Source organism: Haematobia irritans, chromosome 3, assembly GCF_050003625.1.
Source record: "Haematobia irritans isolate KBUSLIRL chromosome 3, ASM5000362v1, whole genome shotgun sequence".
Classification (NCBI taxonomy): Eukaryota; Metazoa; Arthropoda; class Insecta; order Diptera; family Muscidae; genus Haematobia; species Haematobia irritans.
The window spans coordinates 199,146,048-199,169,003 of NC_134399.1; the positions used below are offsets into that span (position 1 = coordinate 199,146,048).

The 22,956-nt window shown below is 32.8% G+C and overlaps 1 protein-coding gene across 10 annotated transcripts in view; it reads right to left on the reverse strand.

Annotated features, from left to right (window-relative positions):
* Positions 1 to 22,956, reverse strand: part of AMPdeam (AMP deaminase) — a 105,195-nt gene that overhangs the window by 28,862 nt on the left and 53,377 nt on the right. For 3 of the 10 annotated variants that reach the window (XM_075302135.1, XM_075302133.1, XM_075302132.1), the window contains one exon: positions 6,093 to 6,276. In XM_075302135.1, the coding sequence (XP_075158250.1) occupies positions 6,093 to 6,276 (184 nt within the window). Of the gene's footprint in view, positions 1 to 4,166; positions 4,182 to 4,420; positions 4,591 to 5,767; positions 5,883 to 6,092; positions 6,277 to 9,238; positions 9,386 to 16,791; positions 16,939 to 22,956 lie in introns of those variants that run through there. The other 7 variants (XM_075302136.1, XM_075302134.1, XM_075302138.1 and 4 more) reach the window with 7 other exon arrangements.

Here is a 22,956-nt window from a genome sequence, read left to right on the forward strand (position 1 = left end):
CATATGCTAATATGTTAGAATATATTGTGTTTGGGACGTTAATTTTGAAATTCCAAGTAAACATAGAGATGTTGCGATATCTTATTCAGAGAGCGAGAGAGAGTAAAGAAAACGAAATAGAAATAAAAACCGAGAGAGTTGACGAATGATATCAACATTATGCCAATGTTGCCAGTATTTTTCTCTTGTCCCCAAATTAGGGAGCTTTCGTCCCCAAAAAAATTCCAATTTTATTAACCCTCCGTCATACACATATTTCGATAGTCATATTCGTAACACATGAGGCCTGGCCAGACCCACTATGTATTTTAATGTATTTATATGGAAAATATGCTATTTTGTTGATATTATTACTGTCGTATTTTCCGTCCTGATTTTTTCACGCATCGATAGGTAATATAATTTTAGGAGGGTACCTGAAGTTTCAAGTCTTTAGCTATATTATAAATATACTTTAATTACAATTAGAATCGAAAAAGGTCTGGCCAGACTCATGTGTCTGTCCGAGGGTTAAAATTTTTCACAAAAATCCCCAATAAAGTGGCTCTTACCCCCAAATTAGTGCTTTTGTCCCCAAAAATTCCCAATTTAAATTAAAATTCCTCACAAAAATCCCAAATAAATTATGTACAAGTTTTTATGAAAACAAAAAAAATATGAAATAGGCTCTGCTGTACAAACTCAGTAATATGTTATATTAAAAATTAATATATTGCTCGAAAAATGAAAATGGTAGTTCGGTCACCATATATTTAAGAACGAAAATTTGCTTTTAAATACTTAAGTAATAAAATTTGGTGGTAGATCAATATGAAGGTGAACCACTTTCATTATTTCTGTATTTAGGGGTTATATTGTCCAAATCAGTGATGAACACTGCTGAGGGGGGGGGGGGGCCTTTTAGGCCCAACACATCGAAATATTGCTCTAAGACCCCATAAAGTATATATATTCTGGGTCGTGGTGAAATTCTGAGTCGATCTAAGCATGTTCGTCCGTCCGTCCGCCTTTTTAAATCACGCTAACTTCCGAACGAAGCAAGCTATCGACTTGAAACTTGGCACAAGTAGTTATTATTGATGTAGGTCGGATGGTATTGCAAATGACCCATATCGGACCACTGTTACGTATAGCGCCCATATAAACCGACGCTCATATTTGGCTTGCGGAGCCTCTAAGAGAAGCAAATTTCATCCGATCCGGCTTAAATTTGGTACATGGTGTTATTATATGGTCTCTAATAACCATGCAAAAATTGGTCCACATCGGTCCTTAATTATATATAGCCCCCATATAAACCGATCCCCAGATTTGGCTTGCGGAGCCTCTAAGAGAATCAAATTTCATCCGATACCGCTGAAATTTGGTACATGGTGTAAGTATATGGTATCTAATAACTATGCAAAAATTGGTCCACATCGGTCCATAATTATATATCGCCCCCATATAAACCGATCCCGCGATTTGGTTTGCGGAGGCTCTAAGAGAAGCTAATTTCATCCGATCCAGCTGAAAGTTGGTACATGGTGTAAGTATATGGTCTTAACAACCATGCAAAAATTGGTGCACATCGGTCCATAATTGTATATAGCCCCCATATAAACCGATCCCCATATTTGACCTCCGGAGCCTCATGAGTGAGCAAAATTCATCCGATTCGGTTGAAATTTGGTACGTGGTGTAAGTATATGGTATCCAACAACCATAATTATATGTATTTGGTACGAAATTTGGTACGTGGTGAAATTTGGTACATTGCGCTAATATATGGCCGCTAACAACCATGCCAAAATTGGTCCATATCGGTCTATAGATATATATAGCTGATCCCCAAAAATAATTTACCAAAATTTTATTACTATAGAAAATTTTGTCCAAATTTTATTGCTATAGAAAATTTTGTCAAAATTTTATTCCTATAAAAAATTTTGTCAAAATTTTCTTTCTATAGAAAATTTAGTCAAAATTGCATTACTATAGAAAATTTTGTCAAGATTTCATTTCTATAGAAAATGTTATCAAAATGTTATTTCTAATAAAATTTTTTTACTATAGAAAATTTTGTCAAAATTTTATTGCTATAGAAAATTTTGTGAAAATTTTATTTCTATAGAAAATTTTGTCAAAATTTTATTTCTATAGAAAATTTTGTCAAACTGAATTATAAACGTATTTAATCGGCCTTTTTTTTTTGTTTAATATATACTCCGTATGGACTAACTTACAATTGAGAAGACGGTTTTAAGAAGATACCTTGTCATCAGCAAGTGTTACCGCAACCCAAGTAATTCGATTGTGGATGACTGTCTTTAGTACAAGTTTCTATGCAATCCATGGTGGGGGGTACATAAGATTCGGCCTGGCCTGAACTTACGGCCTTATATACTTGTTTTAGGATAATATTCTTATCGATTTTTTTATATGAAATGGAAAAAAATATTATCCTAAAAAAAAAACAAGTATATACAGCAGTATGTTCGGCCGGGCCGAATCTTAAATACCCACCACCATGAACCAAATATTAGGGTTTCCCTTGAAATTTCAGGAGGGCTTGAGGACTTGAGGACACTTCCCGAAGATAAATTTAAAGATTTCACCTACGAGGACTATATCAGATTCTGGATTTATAAGAACCATTTTTGTTTGAGTTTTAGAGGAATCATTAACATCTCTTGTAAGTGTGCAAGAAAATTATAAAATAACGTCTTGATTTGAAATCTTAAATCTGTAGAAGTAAAATCTGGAAATTTTACATGGAGTTTCAGGCAATTTTCATGATCAGTGCGCCTTCTACACCCTCAAGAAGTGAGTGGAGGCATTACCAAATGGACCGATAAAAACTTAATCCGATACACATTTTTGTGAGCCTAAAATACCAGAATATTTACAATTTCAGGCAAATCAGATAAAAACTACGGTTTCTACAAACCCAAGGAGTTAAATCGGGAGATCGTTCTTATGGGGGCTATATTAAAATATGGACCGATACTCACCGTTTTCGGCACACCTCTTTATGGTCCTAAAATACCTCTAGATTTCCAATTTCAGGCAAATAGGATAAAAACTTCGAATTCTAGAAGCCCAAGAAGTAAAATCGGGAAATCGGTCTATATGGGGGCTATACCAAAATATGGACCGATACTCACAATTTTTGACACACGTATTTGTGGTCCTACAATACCTCTAGATTTCCAATTTCAGGTAAATTGAATAAAAACTGCGGTTTCTATAAGCCCAAGAAGTAAAATCGGGAGATCGATCTATATAGGGACCATACCAAAACATGGACCGATACTCACAATTTTTGGCACACGTATTTGTGGTCATAAAATACCTCTAGATTTCAAAAACTACGATTTCTATAAGCCCAAAACCCAAATCGGGAGGTCGGTTTATATGGGGACTATATCAAAACCTGGACCGATATAGCCATCTTAGAACTTCACCTGCCTGCAGACAAAAGACGAGTTTGTGCAAAATTTCAGCACGATTGCTTCATTATTGAAGATTGTAGCGTGATTACAACAGACAGACAGACGGACATCGTTATATCGTCTTAGAATTTCTCCCTGATCAAGAATATATATACTTTATATAGTCGGAAATCGATATTTCGATGTGTTACAAACGGAATGACAAACTTATTATACCCCCGTCACCATTCTATGGTGGTGGGTATAAAAAAAACGATGCCGCAATTTTGGTCGTTTTTCTGAATTTTCAGCATAAAGTTCGATTAGTCGATTGTGGTCACCATAAAAAGTCGAGTAGTCGGTTTTCCAAAAATTCCAAATTTAATAAAAAACAATTTACAGTCAAGATTATGTGACCTTTCCTTTCATTAAAATTTTTTTATTTAAAAAAAATTGTTTTTAATAAACGTAAATTTTGAGTCCTAAAATCAATGTCAGAATCAATACCAAAATCCTTATGCAAGTAAATTTTTTGTAGTGTAGTCGAAGATTACGAAAAAATCAAATAGTTCAATATTAGATTCTCTATGTTTCTATTTCTAATTTAAATCCTATCCCATAAATCACAAAGTTATGTTCCATAGCACAATAATATTAAGAAATATATTATTTTATGAAAACAATTCACTTGTTTATATTATAAATTGATTTTAACTCAAAACACGACGAATATTATTCCATTGAAATTATTACCGTTTTTTAAGACTTTTCAACAATCACTGAATTACGACTATTTTTAAAATTATTCTTGGAAAAAAACCCAATTGGCTTTGATGTATTATGGGTGGTTACTAATTTACGCACAATCCATATCACGGTACAACTATGACATTAGCCATGAATTTCTAAAGGGGGATTTCCTTGCAAATTAGATTTGAAAAGAACAAAAAATGCGAACAAGCGGCAAAGCGACAGGTATGAAATCACAGAACTTGGAAGCAATTTACTTATGCAGCTAGATAATCAATATTTTAATGTTGTAGTCACTATTTGATTTTCATTCATATTTTGTTACAAAAAAAAAAAAACTAAGTCGTTTCGTTTAGAACAAAACATAAGAACACAAGGTAAAAATTGCGTTTATTATCGGCAAGAACAAATGTAAATTGAAAATGTGGTCAAGCGTGACCACAACAACCGGTCCGCTAGTCAAATTTCTACTGAGCGGGAATAACTAATTGTATTAAAAAAAAAGGTATTTGCCATACAGACTGACACTTTACCCTTACTGGGCTGACCATCTCGACAGTGCAGTGCGGCCAATATAGCCCGCTCCCCCACACACATTCTCAATACTAATTCCTGCCACCAATTTTTGCTTTCTTTAGATTATAGCCATTCCCACGATAGCCCACAAAAAGGTGGTCATGCAAAATTCACATCATCTAAACATGACATCTAACAGCACTCTTGGTGAAAATAAAAAGAAAACACTACGTATTTATAGGGATGGATGATATTACCGAAATGTTCAATTCAATATTAAGCCTCAACCATTTATGAAAAATTACCTGTCTAAAAAATACATCCAAGGTTCTTTTCCTATTGGTTTTTATTTATTAGTTTTCGAAAGGAAATGCCTTTTACAATGTTGGACATTGAAATGTCTATTACAAAAAAATAACGACTTTCATAAAAACTGACACTTTTGTATTTATTGCTGAGCATGTGGTGTAAGAAGATATGAAAATATATATATTTTTTTATATGTATTGAAATTAAATTTATTACATTTATAAATTAAATTGAGTAGCATGCACATAAACAAAAGGAAAATTGGTGGACACGGCGCTAAACACACTCAAAGAAACCATGCCCAGTTGTAAAGATTTTGTCTTTACAATAATGATTTTGGTATTGATGCCGAACCAAATTGAAATGTTTTGCGTACTTGATTCTAGGTAACAAATTTTAATTTATTTTTTATTTTTGCCTACATATAAAATAATTAGGGCATTTGGCCGAATTTACAGCACTAAAATGCTTCATTTTAAGAAAAACTTGGATTTTTTGGGAAACATTTGGCTAGTTAAATTCGTCCCACAAATTTGAACTTTTGTTTAGCCTAGACATAAACCACGAATTTTACTATCGAATTTATCTTCGTATCCTGCGAAATTGCTCAATAGAATCGATCGATCCAGGTCGTTTCGAGTATCTAGAGACGAGTTTACAGTCTTCGATTTAAAACTAATATGTATACATTTTTAATAATTTAAATCCATAGCGAAAATTTTATGAACTTTGACCCTTTATATAGTGAGGTTTATTTAAGTTAAGTAATTATATATTACTTTTTCCAAAATATTTCAAAAGATTTTTATATTGCATTGCATTTTTATTAAACTGCATAAGAAGTTCACCTAGTCTATCATATTTAATTGTTTTTATCATCACTTGAAGCACGTTGTTATATTTTTAATAAATTTAAAATAAATTTTCCCCGTTCACTCTTACACTTATATATTTCAACACTGATCCAACCAATCACTCTCATTGAATATAAAATTCAATGAAATTTAATCTTTGTCCTAATAAAATAATCTCTTATCAATTGCAAAATAAAATCCCAAAGCAATGCGATTTAGAGAAGAAAAAAAATGCAGCATTTAAACTTACCGTACATTCAGCTGTCTTTGTATTTGTAGTTTCTTTTCAATCTGCTCAATGGGAAACTGGGGTACTTCATAAGGTGCTGAAATTTCATTTGGTAGAACGTCATCAGAGCTAGCTTCATCTAAAGCACCAGGAGTCTTTGGTTGTTGTAAAAGTGCAGCGGCACCACTTAGGGGGGAATCACTTCCTGAAAAACAAAAGAAAAAAAGTTTTAGAATTTTTAATCCAAAAATGAATTACATGTACACCAAAAAAAAAATAATCCACCATGAAAGATACTGTAGGTTTATTTTAGAAATTTTTAAATAAAAGATTTTACTAATTATAACATGATACCAATAATAATTTTTATTAAATTGAAGAAAATTTATTAAGAAGAAACTATTTTTCTCTGTTGTTTAAGAAAATTTCATATTTTGAAAGAACAAATTGAAATTAAAAGTTATTAAATGCTTCAGCGCTTAATTGAGCTGAAGAAAGATTTTCTCGTTTTAAAAACTTATGTATATAATTTTAGAAAAATAAAAACAATTTTGTGTGAATTTAGTAAATTTTTTTTAAAACCCTTTCCGCAACTTTTTTAAGTAGTGAAACTCGTTTTAGAAACGTATGTATATAATTTCAAGATTTGTTCGTTTTACCTATTTTAGAAAAATAAAAACTATTTTGTGTGAATTTAGTAAAATTTTTTTAAAACCCTTTTCGCAACTTTTTTAGTTCATTTAATGAAACAAAAGTCCCTCACATTTGCAAAATTGTAATAAAAATTAACTATTTTTTATTACCTAAAATAAATATATTATTTTATATGGAATTTATTTATAGACATTTTTAAAAATTAATTGAAATTATTATACATACAAAAAAATATTTTTTATCTTCAATCAGGAAATTAATTGATCCAATTAATTTTTAATTGAAAAGTATTCAAACATAGATAATATTAAAAATTAATTGAAAGTAAATAAAAAAATTTATTGATTCAATTAAAAAATTAATTAATACTATTAATTTTTGTGATTGATTTTCATTTCAATTAAAAATTTGTTGAATCAATTAATATTTTTTAAAACTCAATTAAGACTTTAATTGGAAAAATGTTTTAATTTTTTTTTGTGTATTCAAAAAAAAAAAATTATTATTAAGTTTTGATTGTTTTATTACTATTTTTAAATTAATACTAATAGAAGGCTAATTTTAAAAATTTTAACTAAGCTTTATAAAAAACCACGATATCACAAACATAAGTAAATATTTTTCGACAAATACAAGTATTTTTTTAGACGTAATTCATTTTGTTCACGTGTCAAAACAAATTCGTAGGTTGAAGGAAAACATTGAGTTGAAAATTGTAAAAATTTCTCTAGCTCCATACGAAGTTCACGATGGATGCATTTGTGGTAAATTTTAGAAATTTTAAAAAATTCTGATCTATTTTGTGGAAAATACGAATTAAGTAAAGGGTGGTTAAATTTCAAGGGCCGATGTTGAATGTGAACCCACACCTAAACGCCAAGTTTTTTTCCGAATTTTATTTGACATTTCTCTATTTCAGACTTATTCAATTTGAACCATGGAGAGATACACAATTCAACAACGTGTTAAATGGTTCCAAGAAATGGCAACAGTGGATGATCAATTTTCGAAGAAAATCATCTTCAGTTATGATGCACATTTTCATCTCAGTGGATTCGTCAATAAACAGAATTGCCGCATTTGGGCGAATGAGAATCCAAGAGTGATTGTCGAAAAACCAATGCACCCACAAAGAGTGACTGTTTGGTGCGGTTTATGGGCTGGCGGCAACATCGGGCCGTATTTTTCCAAAATGAGGCCGGTCAGGCAGTTACTGTGAGTGGTGTTCGCTATCGTGAGATGATAACTGACTTTTTATGGCCCGAATTGGATGATATGGATGTGGACGATATGTGGTTTCAGCAGAACGGTGCCACTTGCCACACAGCTAACGATACAATGGCTCTTTTGCGCAACAAATTCAATAGCCGTGTTATCTCACATAATGGCGATGTCAATTGGCCGCCAATATCATGTGATTTTACACCGTTGGACTTTTTTCTTTGGGGTTATTTGAAAGAAATGGTGTACGTCGATAAGCCAGCAACAATTCAAGAGCTAAAGGATGAGATAATTCGGCACATTAACGGCATAGAACCTCCATTATGCCTCAGCGTCATCGAAAATTTGGACCATCGGATGAAGGTGTGCCACCGAGGTCGCGGCGCCCATTTGGCCGATATTTTGTTCCATACATAATTGAGTAATACCAATATATCATAATAAAATAAAATTACAATAATTTCCTAAATAGTTTGTGTTTTATTCAAAATCAACATCGGCCTTTGAAATTTTAACCACCCTTTAAATCTTTACAATTGTTTACCCGTGTTTAGTTCATTTAACTAACGTACGCAAAAAATTATTAAAATCAAGAAAACTTTCGTAATAATAATTCCAACAACTAAAATTGGCTTTAGTGTCTTATAGGGTTCACTGTTTTTTTTTTTTTTTGAGTGTAACGATAGAAAAACCATGACATTTGTCATTATTTCTGTTTTTTAAATTAACTAAAATTAACATTCACAGAAAAAAGTCTGTTGTAAAACTGATGCTTAAATGAACTAATATTTATTGCAAAAATTTTATTTTGTTGCCGTTCATTTTTAAAATTTTGTAAGAATTTTTCTTTATTCCAAGTAAGTCTCAAAAATTTTATGAACTAAAGTTTTAATCGCTTACAAATTAGTTCAATTCTAACTAAAACAGAAGAATTTTTTCGTACACTTCTCAAAAATAGTATGAATGAACTACAGCGTGGTTAAAATGGGAACGATCTGGCACTTGAGATTTTTTCTTTATTTTTAGTTCATTTTTTCTTTTCTAGGTAGATGAATTTCGTAAATGGTAATTAAAAATCCAAAAATATCGGAAAATTTTCGTTAGTTTAATGAATCTCAAAATATGGAATACAATTTAGTTCAATTTTCGCACGAGATAGTTCATATTTCCCATAATATAGTTTACTTTTTTTCTGTGTTTGCATGGTAAAGCGAATTTGATTGTTCATAACAAAAAATATTGGAAATAACATCAAATTTGAGAATCAGTTCAGATTTGTTCGAATCGCCTACCTTTGGCACGAATGATGGCCTTCAAGCGACCGACAAAGCCATCACACGCTGCACCAAATTGACTCTGCGGTATTTTGACCCATTCCCGACGAAACGCCGTTTTGATTAATATGTCCTTAGACAACATCACAGTTGTAGGCTATTCAAACGACTGACTTTGGTAAGAAACATTGATAACAAGAGTTATTCGCATTGACATTACATTGACATTACAAATTTAACATTATCTTATGAGAGAATTCTAACATTACTCTTAGTAGGCTTAACCTCTCTTATTAATACATTACGTTGAGATGATCGACACTTTGGAATTTTTTAGAACCAACACTGAAAATTTTTTTTCTGATTCAATCACGAAGTTAATTGATAATATTTATTTTTTGATTGAAACTTTTTCAATCACGAAAATGACAGTACCAATTAATTAGAAATAGAATTAGAATTAATTCGAAATAATTTAATTTAATTGATAAAACAAATTAATATTAATTAATAATTAAACTATAAATTAATTTTTAAATTTATACAATTAAAAATTTAATTGATTTTGGTCGAAAAACTCAAATAATTTTTTTTAATAGAGGCATTCACTTTTTACACCCACCACCATAGAATGGTGACGGGGGTATAATAAGTTTGTCATTCCGTTTGTAACACATCGAAATATCGATTTCCTACTATATAAAGTATATATATTCTTGATCAGGTAGAAATTCTAAGACGATATAACGATGTCCGTCTGTCTGTCTGTTCTAATCACGCTACAGTCTTCAATAATGAAGCAATCGTGCTGAAATTTTGCACAAACTCGTCTTTTGTCTGTCTGCAGGCAGGTCAAGTTCGAAGATGGGCTATATCGGTCCAGGTTTTGATATAGTCCCCATATAAACCGACCTCCCGATTTGGGGTCTTGGGCTTATAGAAATCGTAGTTTTTATCCAATTTGACTAAAATTTGATTTTATGACCATAAAGAGGTGTGCCAAAAATGGTGAGTATCGGTTCATGTTTTGGTATAGCCCCATATAGACCGATCTCCCGATTTTACTTCTTGGGCTTATAGAAACCGCAGCTTTTATTCAATTTACCTGAAATTGGAAATCTAGAGGTATTGTAGGACCACAAATACGCGTGCCAAAAAATGTGAGTATCGGTCCATATTTTGGTATAGCCCCCATATAGACCGATATACCGATTTTACTTCTTGGGCTTCTGAATCCGGAGTTTTTATCCAATTTGCCTGAAATTGGAAATCTAGAGGTATTTTTGGGCCATAAAGAGGTGTGCCGAAAACGGTGAATATCGGTCCATATTTTAGTATAGCCCCCATAAGAACGATCTCCCGATTTAACTCCTTGGGTTTTTAGAAACCGTAGTTTTTATCCGATTTGCTTGAAATTGTAAATATTCTGGTATTTTAGGCTCACAAAACGTGTATTGGATTAAGTTTTTATCGGTCCGTTTGGTAATGCCTCCATATAGACGGACTTCACTTCTTGAGGCTGTAGAAGGCACACTGATCATGAAAATTGCTTGAAACTCAATGTAAAATTTCCAGATTTTACTTCTACAAATTTAAGATTTCAAATCAAGACGTTATTTTATAATTTTCTTGGACACTTACAAGAGATGTTAATGATTCCTCTAAAACTGAAACAAAAATGGTTCTTATAAATCCAGAATCTGATATAGTACTCATAGGTGAAATTTTTAAATTTATCTTCGGGAAGTGTCTTCAATCCCTCCTGAAATTTCAAAGGAAACCCTAATATTTGGTTCATGGTGGTGGGTATTTAAGATTCGGTCCGGCCGAACTTACTGCTGTATATACTTGTTTATTGTGTTATTGCTTATATAAGTATACTTATTTTTAGATTATAATTTAGATTAAATAATTTTTTTGTACACAGCCAAAAAAAAGATGTACTCCCAAAGATATTCTTTGAATTCAATTATTTATAATTCACTTTTTTATACCCTCCACCATAGGATGGGGGTATATTAACTTTGTCATTCCGTTTGTAACACATCGAAATATTGCTCTAAGACCCCATAAAGTATATATATTCTGGGTCGTGGTGAAATTCTGAGTCGATCTGAGCATGTCCGTCCGTCTGTTGAAATCACTCTAACTTCCGAACGAAACAAGCTATCGACTTGAAACTTGGCACAAGTAGTTGTTACTGATGTAGGTCGGATGGTATTGCAAATGGGCCATATCGGTCCACTTTTACGTATAGCCCCCATATAAACGGACCCCCAAATTTGGCTTGCGAGGCCTCTAAGAGAAGCAAATTTCATCCAATCCGGCTGAAATTTGGTACATGGTGTTAGTATATAGTCTCTAACAACCATGCAAAAATTGGTCCACATCGGTCCATAATTATATATAGCCCCCATATAAACCGATCCCCCGATTTGGCTTGCGGAGCCTCTAAGAGAAGCAAATTTCATCCGATCCGGCTGAAATTTGATACATGGTGTTATTATATTATTTTTAACAACCATGCAAAAATTGGTCCACATCGGTTCATAATTATATATAGCTCCCATATAAACCGATCCCCCGGTTTGGCTTGCGAGGCCTTTAAGAGAAGCAAATTTCATCCGATCCGGCTGAAATTTGGTACATGGTGTTAGTATATGGTCATTAACAACCATGCAAAAATTGGTCTACATCGGTCCATAATTATATATAGCCCCCATATAAACCGATTACCAGATTTGACCTCCGGAGCCTATTGGAAGACCAAAATTCATCTGATTCAGTTGAAATTGGGTACGTGCTGTTAATATATGTCCTCAAACTCCCATGCAAAAATTGGTCGATATCGGTCCATAATTATATAGAGGCCCCATATAAACCGATCCCCAGATTTGACCTCCAGAGCCCCTTGGAAGAGCAAAATTCTTCCCATTCGGTTGAAATTTGGTACGTGATGTTAGTATATGGTATCCAACAACCATGCAGGAATTGGTTCCTTTCAGTCCATAATTATGTATTGCTCCCATATAAAGCGAACACCAGATTTGACCTCCGGTGCCTTTTGGAGAAGCAAAATTCATCCGATCTGCTTGAAATTTGGTACGTGGTGGTAGTATATGATATTTAACAACCATGCCAAAAGTGGTCCATATCAGTCCATAATCATACATAGCCCCATATAAACCGATCCAGAGATTTGGTTTTGGAGCCTCTTGGAGGAGCAAATTTCATCCGAGTGAGTTGAAATTTGGTACATTGTGCTAGTATATGGTCGTTAACAACCATGCCTAACTAGGTCCATATCGGTCTGTAGTTATATACGGCCCTCAGATAAATCGATCCCCAATCACACAAAAATTGGTCCATATCAAGTTCATAATTGTATATAGCCCCCATATAAGCGACCCCCATATTTCAATTCTGGCTCTCTACGTACCGTGCAACAAGTCCATATCGATTCGTAATTTACAATTACACAATTTAGAAAACGATGCTAAGAAGTTTTAAGATACCACAACCCAAGTAACTCGATTGTAGATGATAGTCTTTCGTAGAAGTTTCTACGCAATCCATGGTGGAGGGTACATAAGATTCGGCCTGGCCGAACTTACGGCCGTATATACTTGTTCTTATTTTTATTGGGTAAATTAATTTTTTTTTTGTTTCATAAAGGTTAAAAACAGAATAAGCATTAAAACAAGTATGTAAAGTCTAAAGTCGGGCGGAGCCGACTATATTATACCCTTCACCACTATGTAGACCAACATTTGTGTTACCATCTTAACTACAAATTTGCTGGGAGCTATATAAAGGTTTGCATTTCCAGATACATATACTTTTAATGGAGACAATTTTATTTCCACTAAAACTCTAGAATGAAACACAATGTTAGTAAAAAACTATGGGAAATATGAAGCGAAAGAAATTTTAATGGAATTGTACAAAAGAACATATATGATTTATCAAGCGATACATATGTATTCGAGATATAGGACAATTTGAGTAATATTTAAAATTTTTGCTACTCATCAGTGGCGATTTGGGGTTGTGATATATTATTTGGTCAAGTCGGGCGACTTGGAGTCTTATTTAAAACTCAACCGTTCTGTGGAAATTCTGGCATTACAGTGTGTAGGATATGACTAAGATATGGGGAAATCAGAATTTTGTGTAAAATGTGGATATCTTGACCATATTTGTATAAACCTGAAAAACTAATATATGGAGGCTTTATCTAAATCTGAACCAAATTAGATCAAACTTGACACACTTAAATATGATATTAAATATATTCTCTGTGGAAACTATCCAGTCAAATCCCATAGAAAATGGGTCAAAAATATGAAACAGTCTACCATATTTTCCCAACTCTGGTGTACGTATATATGGGAGCAATATATAATCTGAACCGATTTCAACCAAATTTGGTACACTTACCGATATTATTAAACGTACTCCTTGTGCAAAATTTGAAGCAAGTCAGGGCAAAACTCTTGCTATTGAGGCCATATAAGTTCAAATCCGACGAAAGATATATATGGGAGCTATATCTAAATCTGAATCGATTTTAACCAAATTTTGCACACTTACCGATATTCCTAAACGTACTCCTTGAGCAAAATTTGAAGCAAGTTAGGGCAAAACTCTTGCTATTGAGGCCATATAAGTTCAAATCGGTCGAAAGATATATATGGGAGCTATATCTAAATCTGAATCGATTTTCATCAAATTTGGGACCTTGTGCAAAATTTGAAGCACGTCAGGACAAAACTCTGGCTTTTGAGACCATATAAGTGCAAATCGGACGATAGATATATATGGGAGCTATATCTAAATCTGAACCGATTTCAATCAAATTTACCAAGCGTTGGTAGAATGTCAATTCTACTCTCTGTGCAAAATTTCACGAAAATCAGTAGTAAACTTTGGCCTCTGTTGCCATATGAGTCTAAATCGGACGAAAGATATTTATAGGAGCTATATCTAAATCTGAACCGATTTGGCTGATATTTTGCTAGTTTATCGAGGCTCATAAAATATTTAGATGTACAGAACTTGAAGAACAACGGTGATAAACACGCCAATTATGACCAGATCGGGGATAAATATATATGTTATGACATCTAAACTAAACCGATTTTTTTTTCAAAATCAAAAGCGATTGTCTTTGTCCCACAAAAACGATCCCATGCCAAATTTTAGGTCCATCGGACTTAAACTGCGACCTGTACTTTGCACACAAAAATACATGAACAGACAGACAGACGGACATCGTTAAATCGACTCAGAATTTAATTCTAAGACGATCGGTATACTAAACGATGGTTCTCAGACTTTTCCTTCTTGGCGTTACATACAAATGCACAAACTTATTATACCGTGTACCGCAGTAGTGGTGAAGGGTATAAAAATTGTCTAATTGTCAAAAAAATAATTCTTTCCTCCCAAACGAAATTTTAGACAAAGTTCGTTTCTCATTTGCTTTTCGTTGAAAGGAAGTGTATTTGGGAGAAAAGTATATACTTTTTGTGATAGACGTTTATTCTTTTCCAGGATGTAAAAACAATTTCATAAAGACTAACTCAAAAAAAAAAAATGTTTCTGGGTAATTGCATTTTCCCTCACATCTTCTTAATTTCCATGAAGTTTTCTAGTTCTTAGCACCTTTTTCTGTAATACAAACAATGTAAAAGAAATTATACGATTTTATACATTTTTAAGTTTTTTTTACCTTTCGCCTGGACGGATAATCGAACCGCGGACCATGCAATTTGTAAGCCAACTATCCACTGAGCTATGTAGCCGTATTGTCATCAATAGACAATTACCCATATAAGTTATATTTATATAGCATAGCTTGCGGCGCCCACGAGCCGATTAAACAATGTTTATTTAACAGAAAAATACATTTAGTTGGACACCGTGGAGCAGTAGTTGCTACGTCCGACTTGCATGCCAAGGGTCGTGGGTTCGATCCCTGCTTCGAACAAAGTTTTTTTTTTTACATATATTCCAGATATGGTCGGAAGATTCCGAAAAAATGTTCAACATTACATTCTACTATATTAAATTTTTACTATGAACTGTAAAATGTGTCTTATTAAAAACCTAAAGTCAGAAAAGAACAGTGTTTGATATAAACGAAATGGACTGTGTTGTTGGTTCAAAAATAACTTTTTTTATTAAAAAAATAAACATTTTGTAACAAACGAATTTTTTTGGTGGTAAAAGTGTATACTTTTCGAAGCAATTCAAAAAACTCTAACAAAAGAAAAACGTTTTCGGTTCACGTTTTGCAAACGTTTTTTTTTTTTCTTTGCGTGTGGAAATATAAACCTTGAAGAAGTTACGATGGTATCCAAAATAGTAGTGAAGGGTATTATATAGTCGTCCCAGCCCGAATTTAGACTTTACTTACTTGATTAAATCCTATTTCGTGTTTAATGCAACTGATTATGATGAATAAAATGTGGAAAATATACAAAAAAAAAGCACATTACACTTTCAGAATATTGGCCATCGATGGGAAAATTGCAAGGGTTGCAACGACACCAAGCAAATATGGCCCCATTTAAATTTAAACCGCACACTAGATATGCTAGTGTTCTCAAAGCGTCAGATAGCACTCCTGATATCTGCTATAACGGGTCGCTGCCTGATAGGCGAATTTGCAAAAACTATAGGTGCGAAGTATAATGACTATTGTATAAGCTGTCATGATGTGGAGGAAAAGGAATCAATTAAACACCTCTTGTGTGAGTGTCCTGCTTTTTGTGTAAGGCGTAAGCGAATTTTAGGAGCATATAGCTTTAGATTACTGGCTGACCTGGAAAACGTTAACTTAAGCAGTTTGCTAATGTTTTTGGAGCAATCTGGTTGGTTCCACAAAAGTAAATAATAGAGAAGGTTCAGTGGTTAAGACTAGAAGTGCCCATATGTAATAGGTACTTTTAGTTAAATGTGGTATCACAATGGACTGAATAGTCTAAGTGAGCCTGACATTTAATCGGGCTGCCACTTTAACCTAACCTAACCTAACCTACACTTTCAGAATCTATTTATTTATTTGTATTAAAAATCTTCCTACTCTAGCCCATCTGCTTTGGCACACACAAAAAAATGCGCATGTACATTTTCAGGAATGTGACGGTGTAAAGTGTAGTCCAGAACACCTCATAAGTGTGACACCTGACGAAAGCGATACATGTGTGTAGCAAAACAGGCACGATTCTATTGATTATTATGAGATACATAAGTTAAATTAAAAATTACTGAAATTTTATTTATTTATGTAGCCGAAAAAGCATCTAAGATTTGTTATTATTAACATTTTTCTTATTATTTATTAATTTCGTTTTTTATTTATATTTTTATAAAAATTCACTTTATTATAAAAATTTTTGTTTATATATTTACCATTAATTTGTATTTTATTATTTCTGTATATATTTTTTGCACTACAGCAATATTTAGGATTGAACCTTCGATCATCGCATTATTATATAAATTATAATTAAATATCTATATATAAATTTGTTATATTTAATCACATATGTATAACTTCCAACCTGGTGAATTACTAAATTCTAGTCCCTGCAATAACCAATGATGAATATCGGGTCTATTGAAATACATTTTTTTTTTAACTTTGAACAAATATTAAAAGAAAATAATAAAAAAAAGAAACAAAAACGTTTTCGAGCGCTCTCGAATGCAAGACCTTTAAATGACTACTGATTTGTGATAGTGGTATATGACATCTATTTTGATTTAATAAAGTTGTAAATTGCATTTGTTGATAGCATTCATTGCCAGCAGATGTAGCCAGAGATATTTAACAATAATAACAGCAAAATAAAATTATAAAAAAAAAAAAAATTATGTACATATATACATATGTATAATGTCGACATTAGTGAAATAATGAAAACAATCTGAGAAATACAAAATAAAAAAAAAAATTATAATAATCTACCGGCTGACAAATACAAAATACAAAGCAGATTCATACATTTATTGCCTATATTTAAATACATTTTTTGTTTGTTTTATAAAATAAAATTAGGACATTATCAGCAATCTTTTGCCTGTTTGCATTTCGTATCGTGGGGTCAATTAATTGTGTCTGACATGAGAATGACAAAAACTGCTGGTGCTTCTTCGTGCGGTGATATTTACGATATACCAGAAATGGCCAAGCACATTCTTGCTGTGGCCCCTTTTTATTATCTAAGGTAATATATTGTTTGGTATACCTTTAATCTGCGTGAAAAGTGATTTTTCGAAAAGTCTAGGTTAGGTTGGTGTAAAATAGTCCGGTTTTGTTATAATGTAAAGGTTTTATTAAAATTCTTCATACCATTCTTTTCAATTATTTGGAAGTTCTTCCAAAGGCACAACTTTAAAAGCACTTCCTAAATATGTACTCCCAAAGATTTTCTTTATTTCAACTATACACACGCAAAAAAATAATTCTTTCCTCCCAAACGAAATTTTAGACAAACAAAGTTCGTTTCTCGTTTGCTTTTCGCTGTAAGGAAGTGTATTTGGAAGAAAAGTATATACTTTTTGTGATAAACGTTTATTCTTTTCCAGGATGTAAAAACAATTCCATAAAGACTAACTCAAAAAAAAAAAAACATTGTTTTCTTGCTAATTGCATTTTCCCTCACATCTTTCTCACATCCACGAGGATTTTTAGTTCTTAACACCTTTTCCTGTAATACCAACAATGTAGAAGAAATTATACGATTTTATAAATTTTTAATTTTTTTTTTTACCTTTCGCCTGGACGGAGAATCGAACCGCGGACTATGCACTTTGTAAGCCAACACACTAACCACTGAGCTATGTACCTGTTATGGTCATCAATAGATAAATATCCATATAAGTTATATTTATATAGCATAGCTTGCGGCGCCCACGGAGCAGCACCTTGGAGCAGTGGTTGCTACGTCCGACTCGCATGCCAAGGGTCGTGGGTTCGATCCCTGCTTCGACCAAAGTTTTTTTTTGTTTTTTTTTTTTTTTTTACATATATTCCAGATATGTTCGGAAGACTCCGAAAAAATATTCAACATTACATTGTAGTGTATTAAATTTTGAACTGTAAAATGAGTCTTATTAAAGACCTAAAGTCAGAAAAGAACAGTGTTTGATATAAACGAAATGGACTGTGTTGTTGTTTCAAAAATAACTTTTTTTATTGAAAAAAATAAAAATTTTGTAACAAGCGAATTTTTTTTATGATAAAAGTTTAAAATTTTCGAAGCAATTCAAAAAACTCTAACAAAAGAAAAACGTTTTCGGTACACGTTTTCCAAACGTTTTTTTTTCTTTGCGTGCAGGAAGTTATTTTAATTCAATTATTTATAACTCGCTTTTTTCTTATTTTTAATAGGTAAATTTAATTTTTTTGTTTCAAAAAGGTTAACAACAAAGTAAGCTTTAATAAAATGGTACAAATTATTGAAATTTGGTCGAAAAATATCTAAATCTATCCAAGAATTGCGAATTTTTCAAAATATTTTAATTCAAACGTTTCGGAAAAACCTTAGAATGCATAAAAAATCATAACACTCTGAATTTGAATCAAAGAGGCGACGCTTTTTTTGCTGGGCAGTAAAAAGCGTCGCCAAAAAGTAGTGAAAGTGTTCTTTTTGGATTCGGTAGTAGTGCAAAATTGGCGCAGAAGCGATGAATTTAACACGGGCTTGTCATAGAACGGATGTCCACCATGTCCAACAGCCGTTGCACTGAATTTGCATCACTTCTTTAGGTGTGATCCGAACTCAATGTTTTGGATGTAAATTAAAAAATTCTGTGATATTTTGTCAAATAAATAATTTTTATAATTTTTTATAATTTTTAATCGATTCTAACGCTTGCCGGAAACGTTTGACCTCAAATATTTTCAAAAATTCACAATTTTTTCAGATTGGATTTAGTATTGTTTTCGACAAAATTTAAACGATTTGTACCATTTTATGAATTCTTACTCTGTTTTTAATCTATTTGAAACAAAAAAGTAAAAATTACCCATTAAAAGTATGAAAAAAAAAACAAATTATAAAAATTGTAATTAAAAGAACTCCTGGGTAGTTAAAATAAAGAACATCATTGGGAGTGCATCTTCTGGAAGTGCTTTTAAAGTTGTGCCTTTGGAAGAACTTCCAAATTTTTTTGCTGGGTGGGGTATTGGAAGTCCTTGGAACAGCATCCACATTTCAAGCATGTGGAGGTGTCACTCTCCTCAACATACTGGGAAACTAAGTACCATATTTTAACTGCATACAAACAATTTATGTTCACTGTTAGTTGACAGTGAGAAAGTGACTATTAAAAAATTCTTAAAAGAATGGAATATAATTACATTTTTTAGAATGTCGGATACGGGTTAAAATTCCTTTCCCGGACATATACCGGAAAATGAAGCATCATCAGGCTCACTTAGACTATTCAGTCCATTGTGATACCACATTGGTGAACTTCTCTCTTATCACTGAGTGCTGCCGGATTCCATGTTAAGCTCAATGACAATGGATCTCATTTTTATAGCCGAGTCCGAACGGCGTTCCACATTACAGTGAAACCACTTAGAGAAGTTTTGAGGCCCTCAGAAATCTCAACAGCATTACTGAGGTGGGATAATCCACCGCTGAAAAACTTTTTGGTGTTCGGTCGAAGCAGGAATCGAACCCACGACCTTGTGTATGCAAGCATGCTAACCATTGCACCACGGTGGCTCCCAATGTAACCTAAAAATTTCGTGCACCGAAAAAAAAAGTGAACTGTTTCATAGGAAGAATGAACTTCATAGGAAGAATGAACTACCACGAAAATTTAACTAAACTCCACATTTTGAGATTTCCACAAAGCGTTGTTAAAACTAGGACATTTTAATGCCCTGTTGTACTTTTTAACTGCAGTTCACGAAATTACATCATTTCATAGAAGAAAAAATTAACTAAATGCAAAGAAGAAAATCGTTGGCGTCAAATCATGACCATTTTAACCATACAGTAGTTCATTCTTACTATTTTTGGCAATCGTACGAAAATTTTCATTTGTTTTATTTCATATTGAACTTATGTGTACGGTAATTGAACTTTATACTCACGTTTAGTTCATAAAATTGTTGAGACATACTTAAAAAAGTGAGATTTCATTAAGCTGTGGAAAATTTCGATAAAAATAGTAAAATTTAACTACATGCAAATAATTTTTTTTCCAATAAAAATAAGTTAAATTTTGCGTTAGTTTAACTACGGAAATTTTTTTCTGTGTGTAAATAAAAGTTTTTTACTTAAAAAGTCTGGCAAGAAGGAGCTTTCCCTTCGGTGCTTTTATCAAAAAATTAAGTACCTAGTTTCCTACAGCTTCCCTGTACATTTCAAGAAAATCGTAAAACTTTCAAAAAACGGGCGAGAAGGAAGTGGCCCTCCCCGACCAGATATAGAAATAACCACGTAGCCTTTATTCATATCATAACGTTCCCTATATTCTAATTCTAAGTAAATCGAAGAATTTTATATTTTTCAATATTCTTAAGAGGAGTTGCCTTCCGCTATATGCACTGTATTAATTTAATAATCTTCTCCCACGTTCCCTGTAAATTTCAGGTATAACGGAAAAGTTTATACTTTGATCTATTTTTTTAATTCTAAGTAAATCGAAGAATATTTTTCAATATTCTTAAGGTGAGTTGCCTTCCGCGACCAAATTTCGAAAAATTTTATGCACTGTATTAATTTATTAACCTTCTCCCACGTTCCCTGTAAATGTCATGTATGTTATAACGGAAAAGTTAATATTTTGATCTATTTTTTTAAGGCATGCCCACCAGTTTTGCCAGTATTGGGAATTTTGCCCCAAAATTGGGTATATTTTTTCGTGAATGGGGACGATTTTTGAGTTGGGGACTTGGGGATTTGATGGGCATTTTGGGGATTTTTGTGGGGATTTTTTTCGTGAACTCGGTTTAATCTTAAAAAAAATATTTTTTCTATAGGAAATTTTGTTAAAATTCTATTTCTATGGACAATTTTGCCAAAATTTTATTTTTATAGAAAGTTTTGTCTAAATTTTATTTCTATAGAAAATTTTGTCAAAATTTTATTTCTATAGAAAATTTTGTCAAAATTGTATTTCTGTAGAAAATTTTGTCAAAATTTTATTACTATATAGAAAATTTTGTCAAAATTGTATTTCTATAGAAAATTTTGTCAAAGTTTTATTTCTATAGAAAATTTTGTCAAAATTGTATTTCTATAGAATTTTTTTACAAATCTTCATTCATATATTCATTCATAAATACAAGGAACTCCAAACTCGCATTTTCATGACTCCAGCATTTCGAAGACGATCACCAGTCTCTTGGTGTTGTGGTTCGAAATCTTGATCTTATTGCAGCTTGCTGGATTATTACTAATGATTTTCTACAGCAGAGCCTTTTGCTTTCTTTTGGTTTTCAAAAAAATTTTCACAAATTTATTGAGAGATATTTGTGAGGAATTTAAATTTAAATTGGGGATTTTTGGGGAAGAAAACATCATAATTTGGGGATAAGAGCCAGAAAAATACTGGCAACACTGATGCCCACTTCTATCAAATATCGAAAAAGTGGAGGACTTTTGTCTAGTGACCAACCCTAACCTGAAAATTTCAAGAAATGTACAAATGCAAGGGGAGATCGCCCTCACAGTCCAAATATCAAACAACCAGGTACCCCATATTAATTGCTTAACCTCCCTCCAAATTTTAAGAAAAAAGTCGGCCAAAGAGAGATCCTCCTTCCCGCTCAAATATATCCGATCTTTGCCTACAGACCAAGGCTGACCTTACCTGAAAAATTCAAGAAAATCGGAATATTGTTCTTCAAGCTTAAAAATGTCGGGCAAGGGGAGGTTTCCCTCCTTTCCAAATATCAAAAAGTCTAGTGCCCCATATTAGTTTCATGACATTCCCGTACGTCCTCTGTAGGTTAGGTTAGGTGGCAGTCCGATGTATCAGGCTCACTTAGACTATTCTGTCCATTGTGATACCACATTGGTGAACTTCTCTCTTATCACTGAGTGCTGCACGATTCCATGTTAAGCTCAATGACAAGGGACCTCCTTTTTATAGTCGAGTCCGAACGGCATTCCACATTGCAGTGGAACCACTTAACATAGAGAATCTTTGAAACCCTCAGAAATGTCACCAGCATTAATGAGGTGGGATAATCCACCGCTGAAAAACTTTTTGGTGTTCGGTCGAAGCAGGAATCGAACCCACGACCTTGTGTATGCAAGGCGGGCATGCTAACCATTGCACCACGGTGGCTCCCACGTCCTCTGTAAATTTCAAGTAAATTCGAGAAGTTCAGTTTTTTTTACTGTATTTTAAAAAAGGGGGACCTCCCCTTTGGCCCCCCTTTCCGACGAAATAGCGGATCTTTGGGAACACACCACCCCTAGCTTTCACTAGAAGTTTCAAGCAAATCGGAGAATTTAAGTTCAGTTTTCAAAAAGTGGGAAAAACCCCTCACCAAATGGTGGAAAAATTATATTTTTGGAACTCACATTTTTAGCACATTATTTTTGAGTGCAAGAATATAATGTTCATGACATGTTTGTGACATATATGTTAATATTGTTACGAATTTGATAATTATAGATATAAGTTTATTTAAATTAGTTTCCGTTAATTTAAAATTTAAAATTGTAACGATAAAATTTCGCTATCACTTGTTG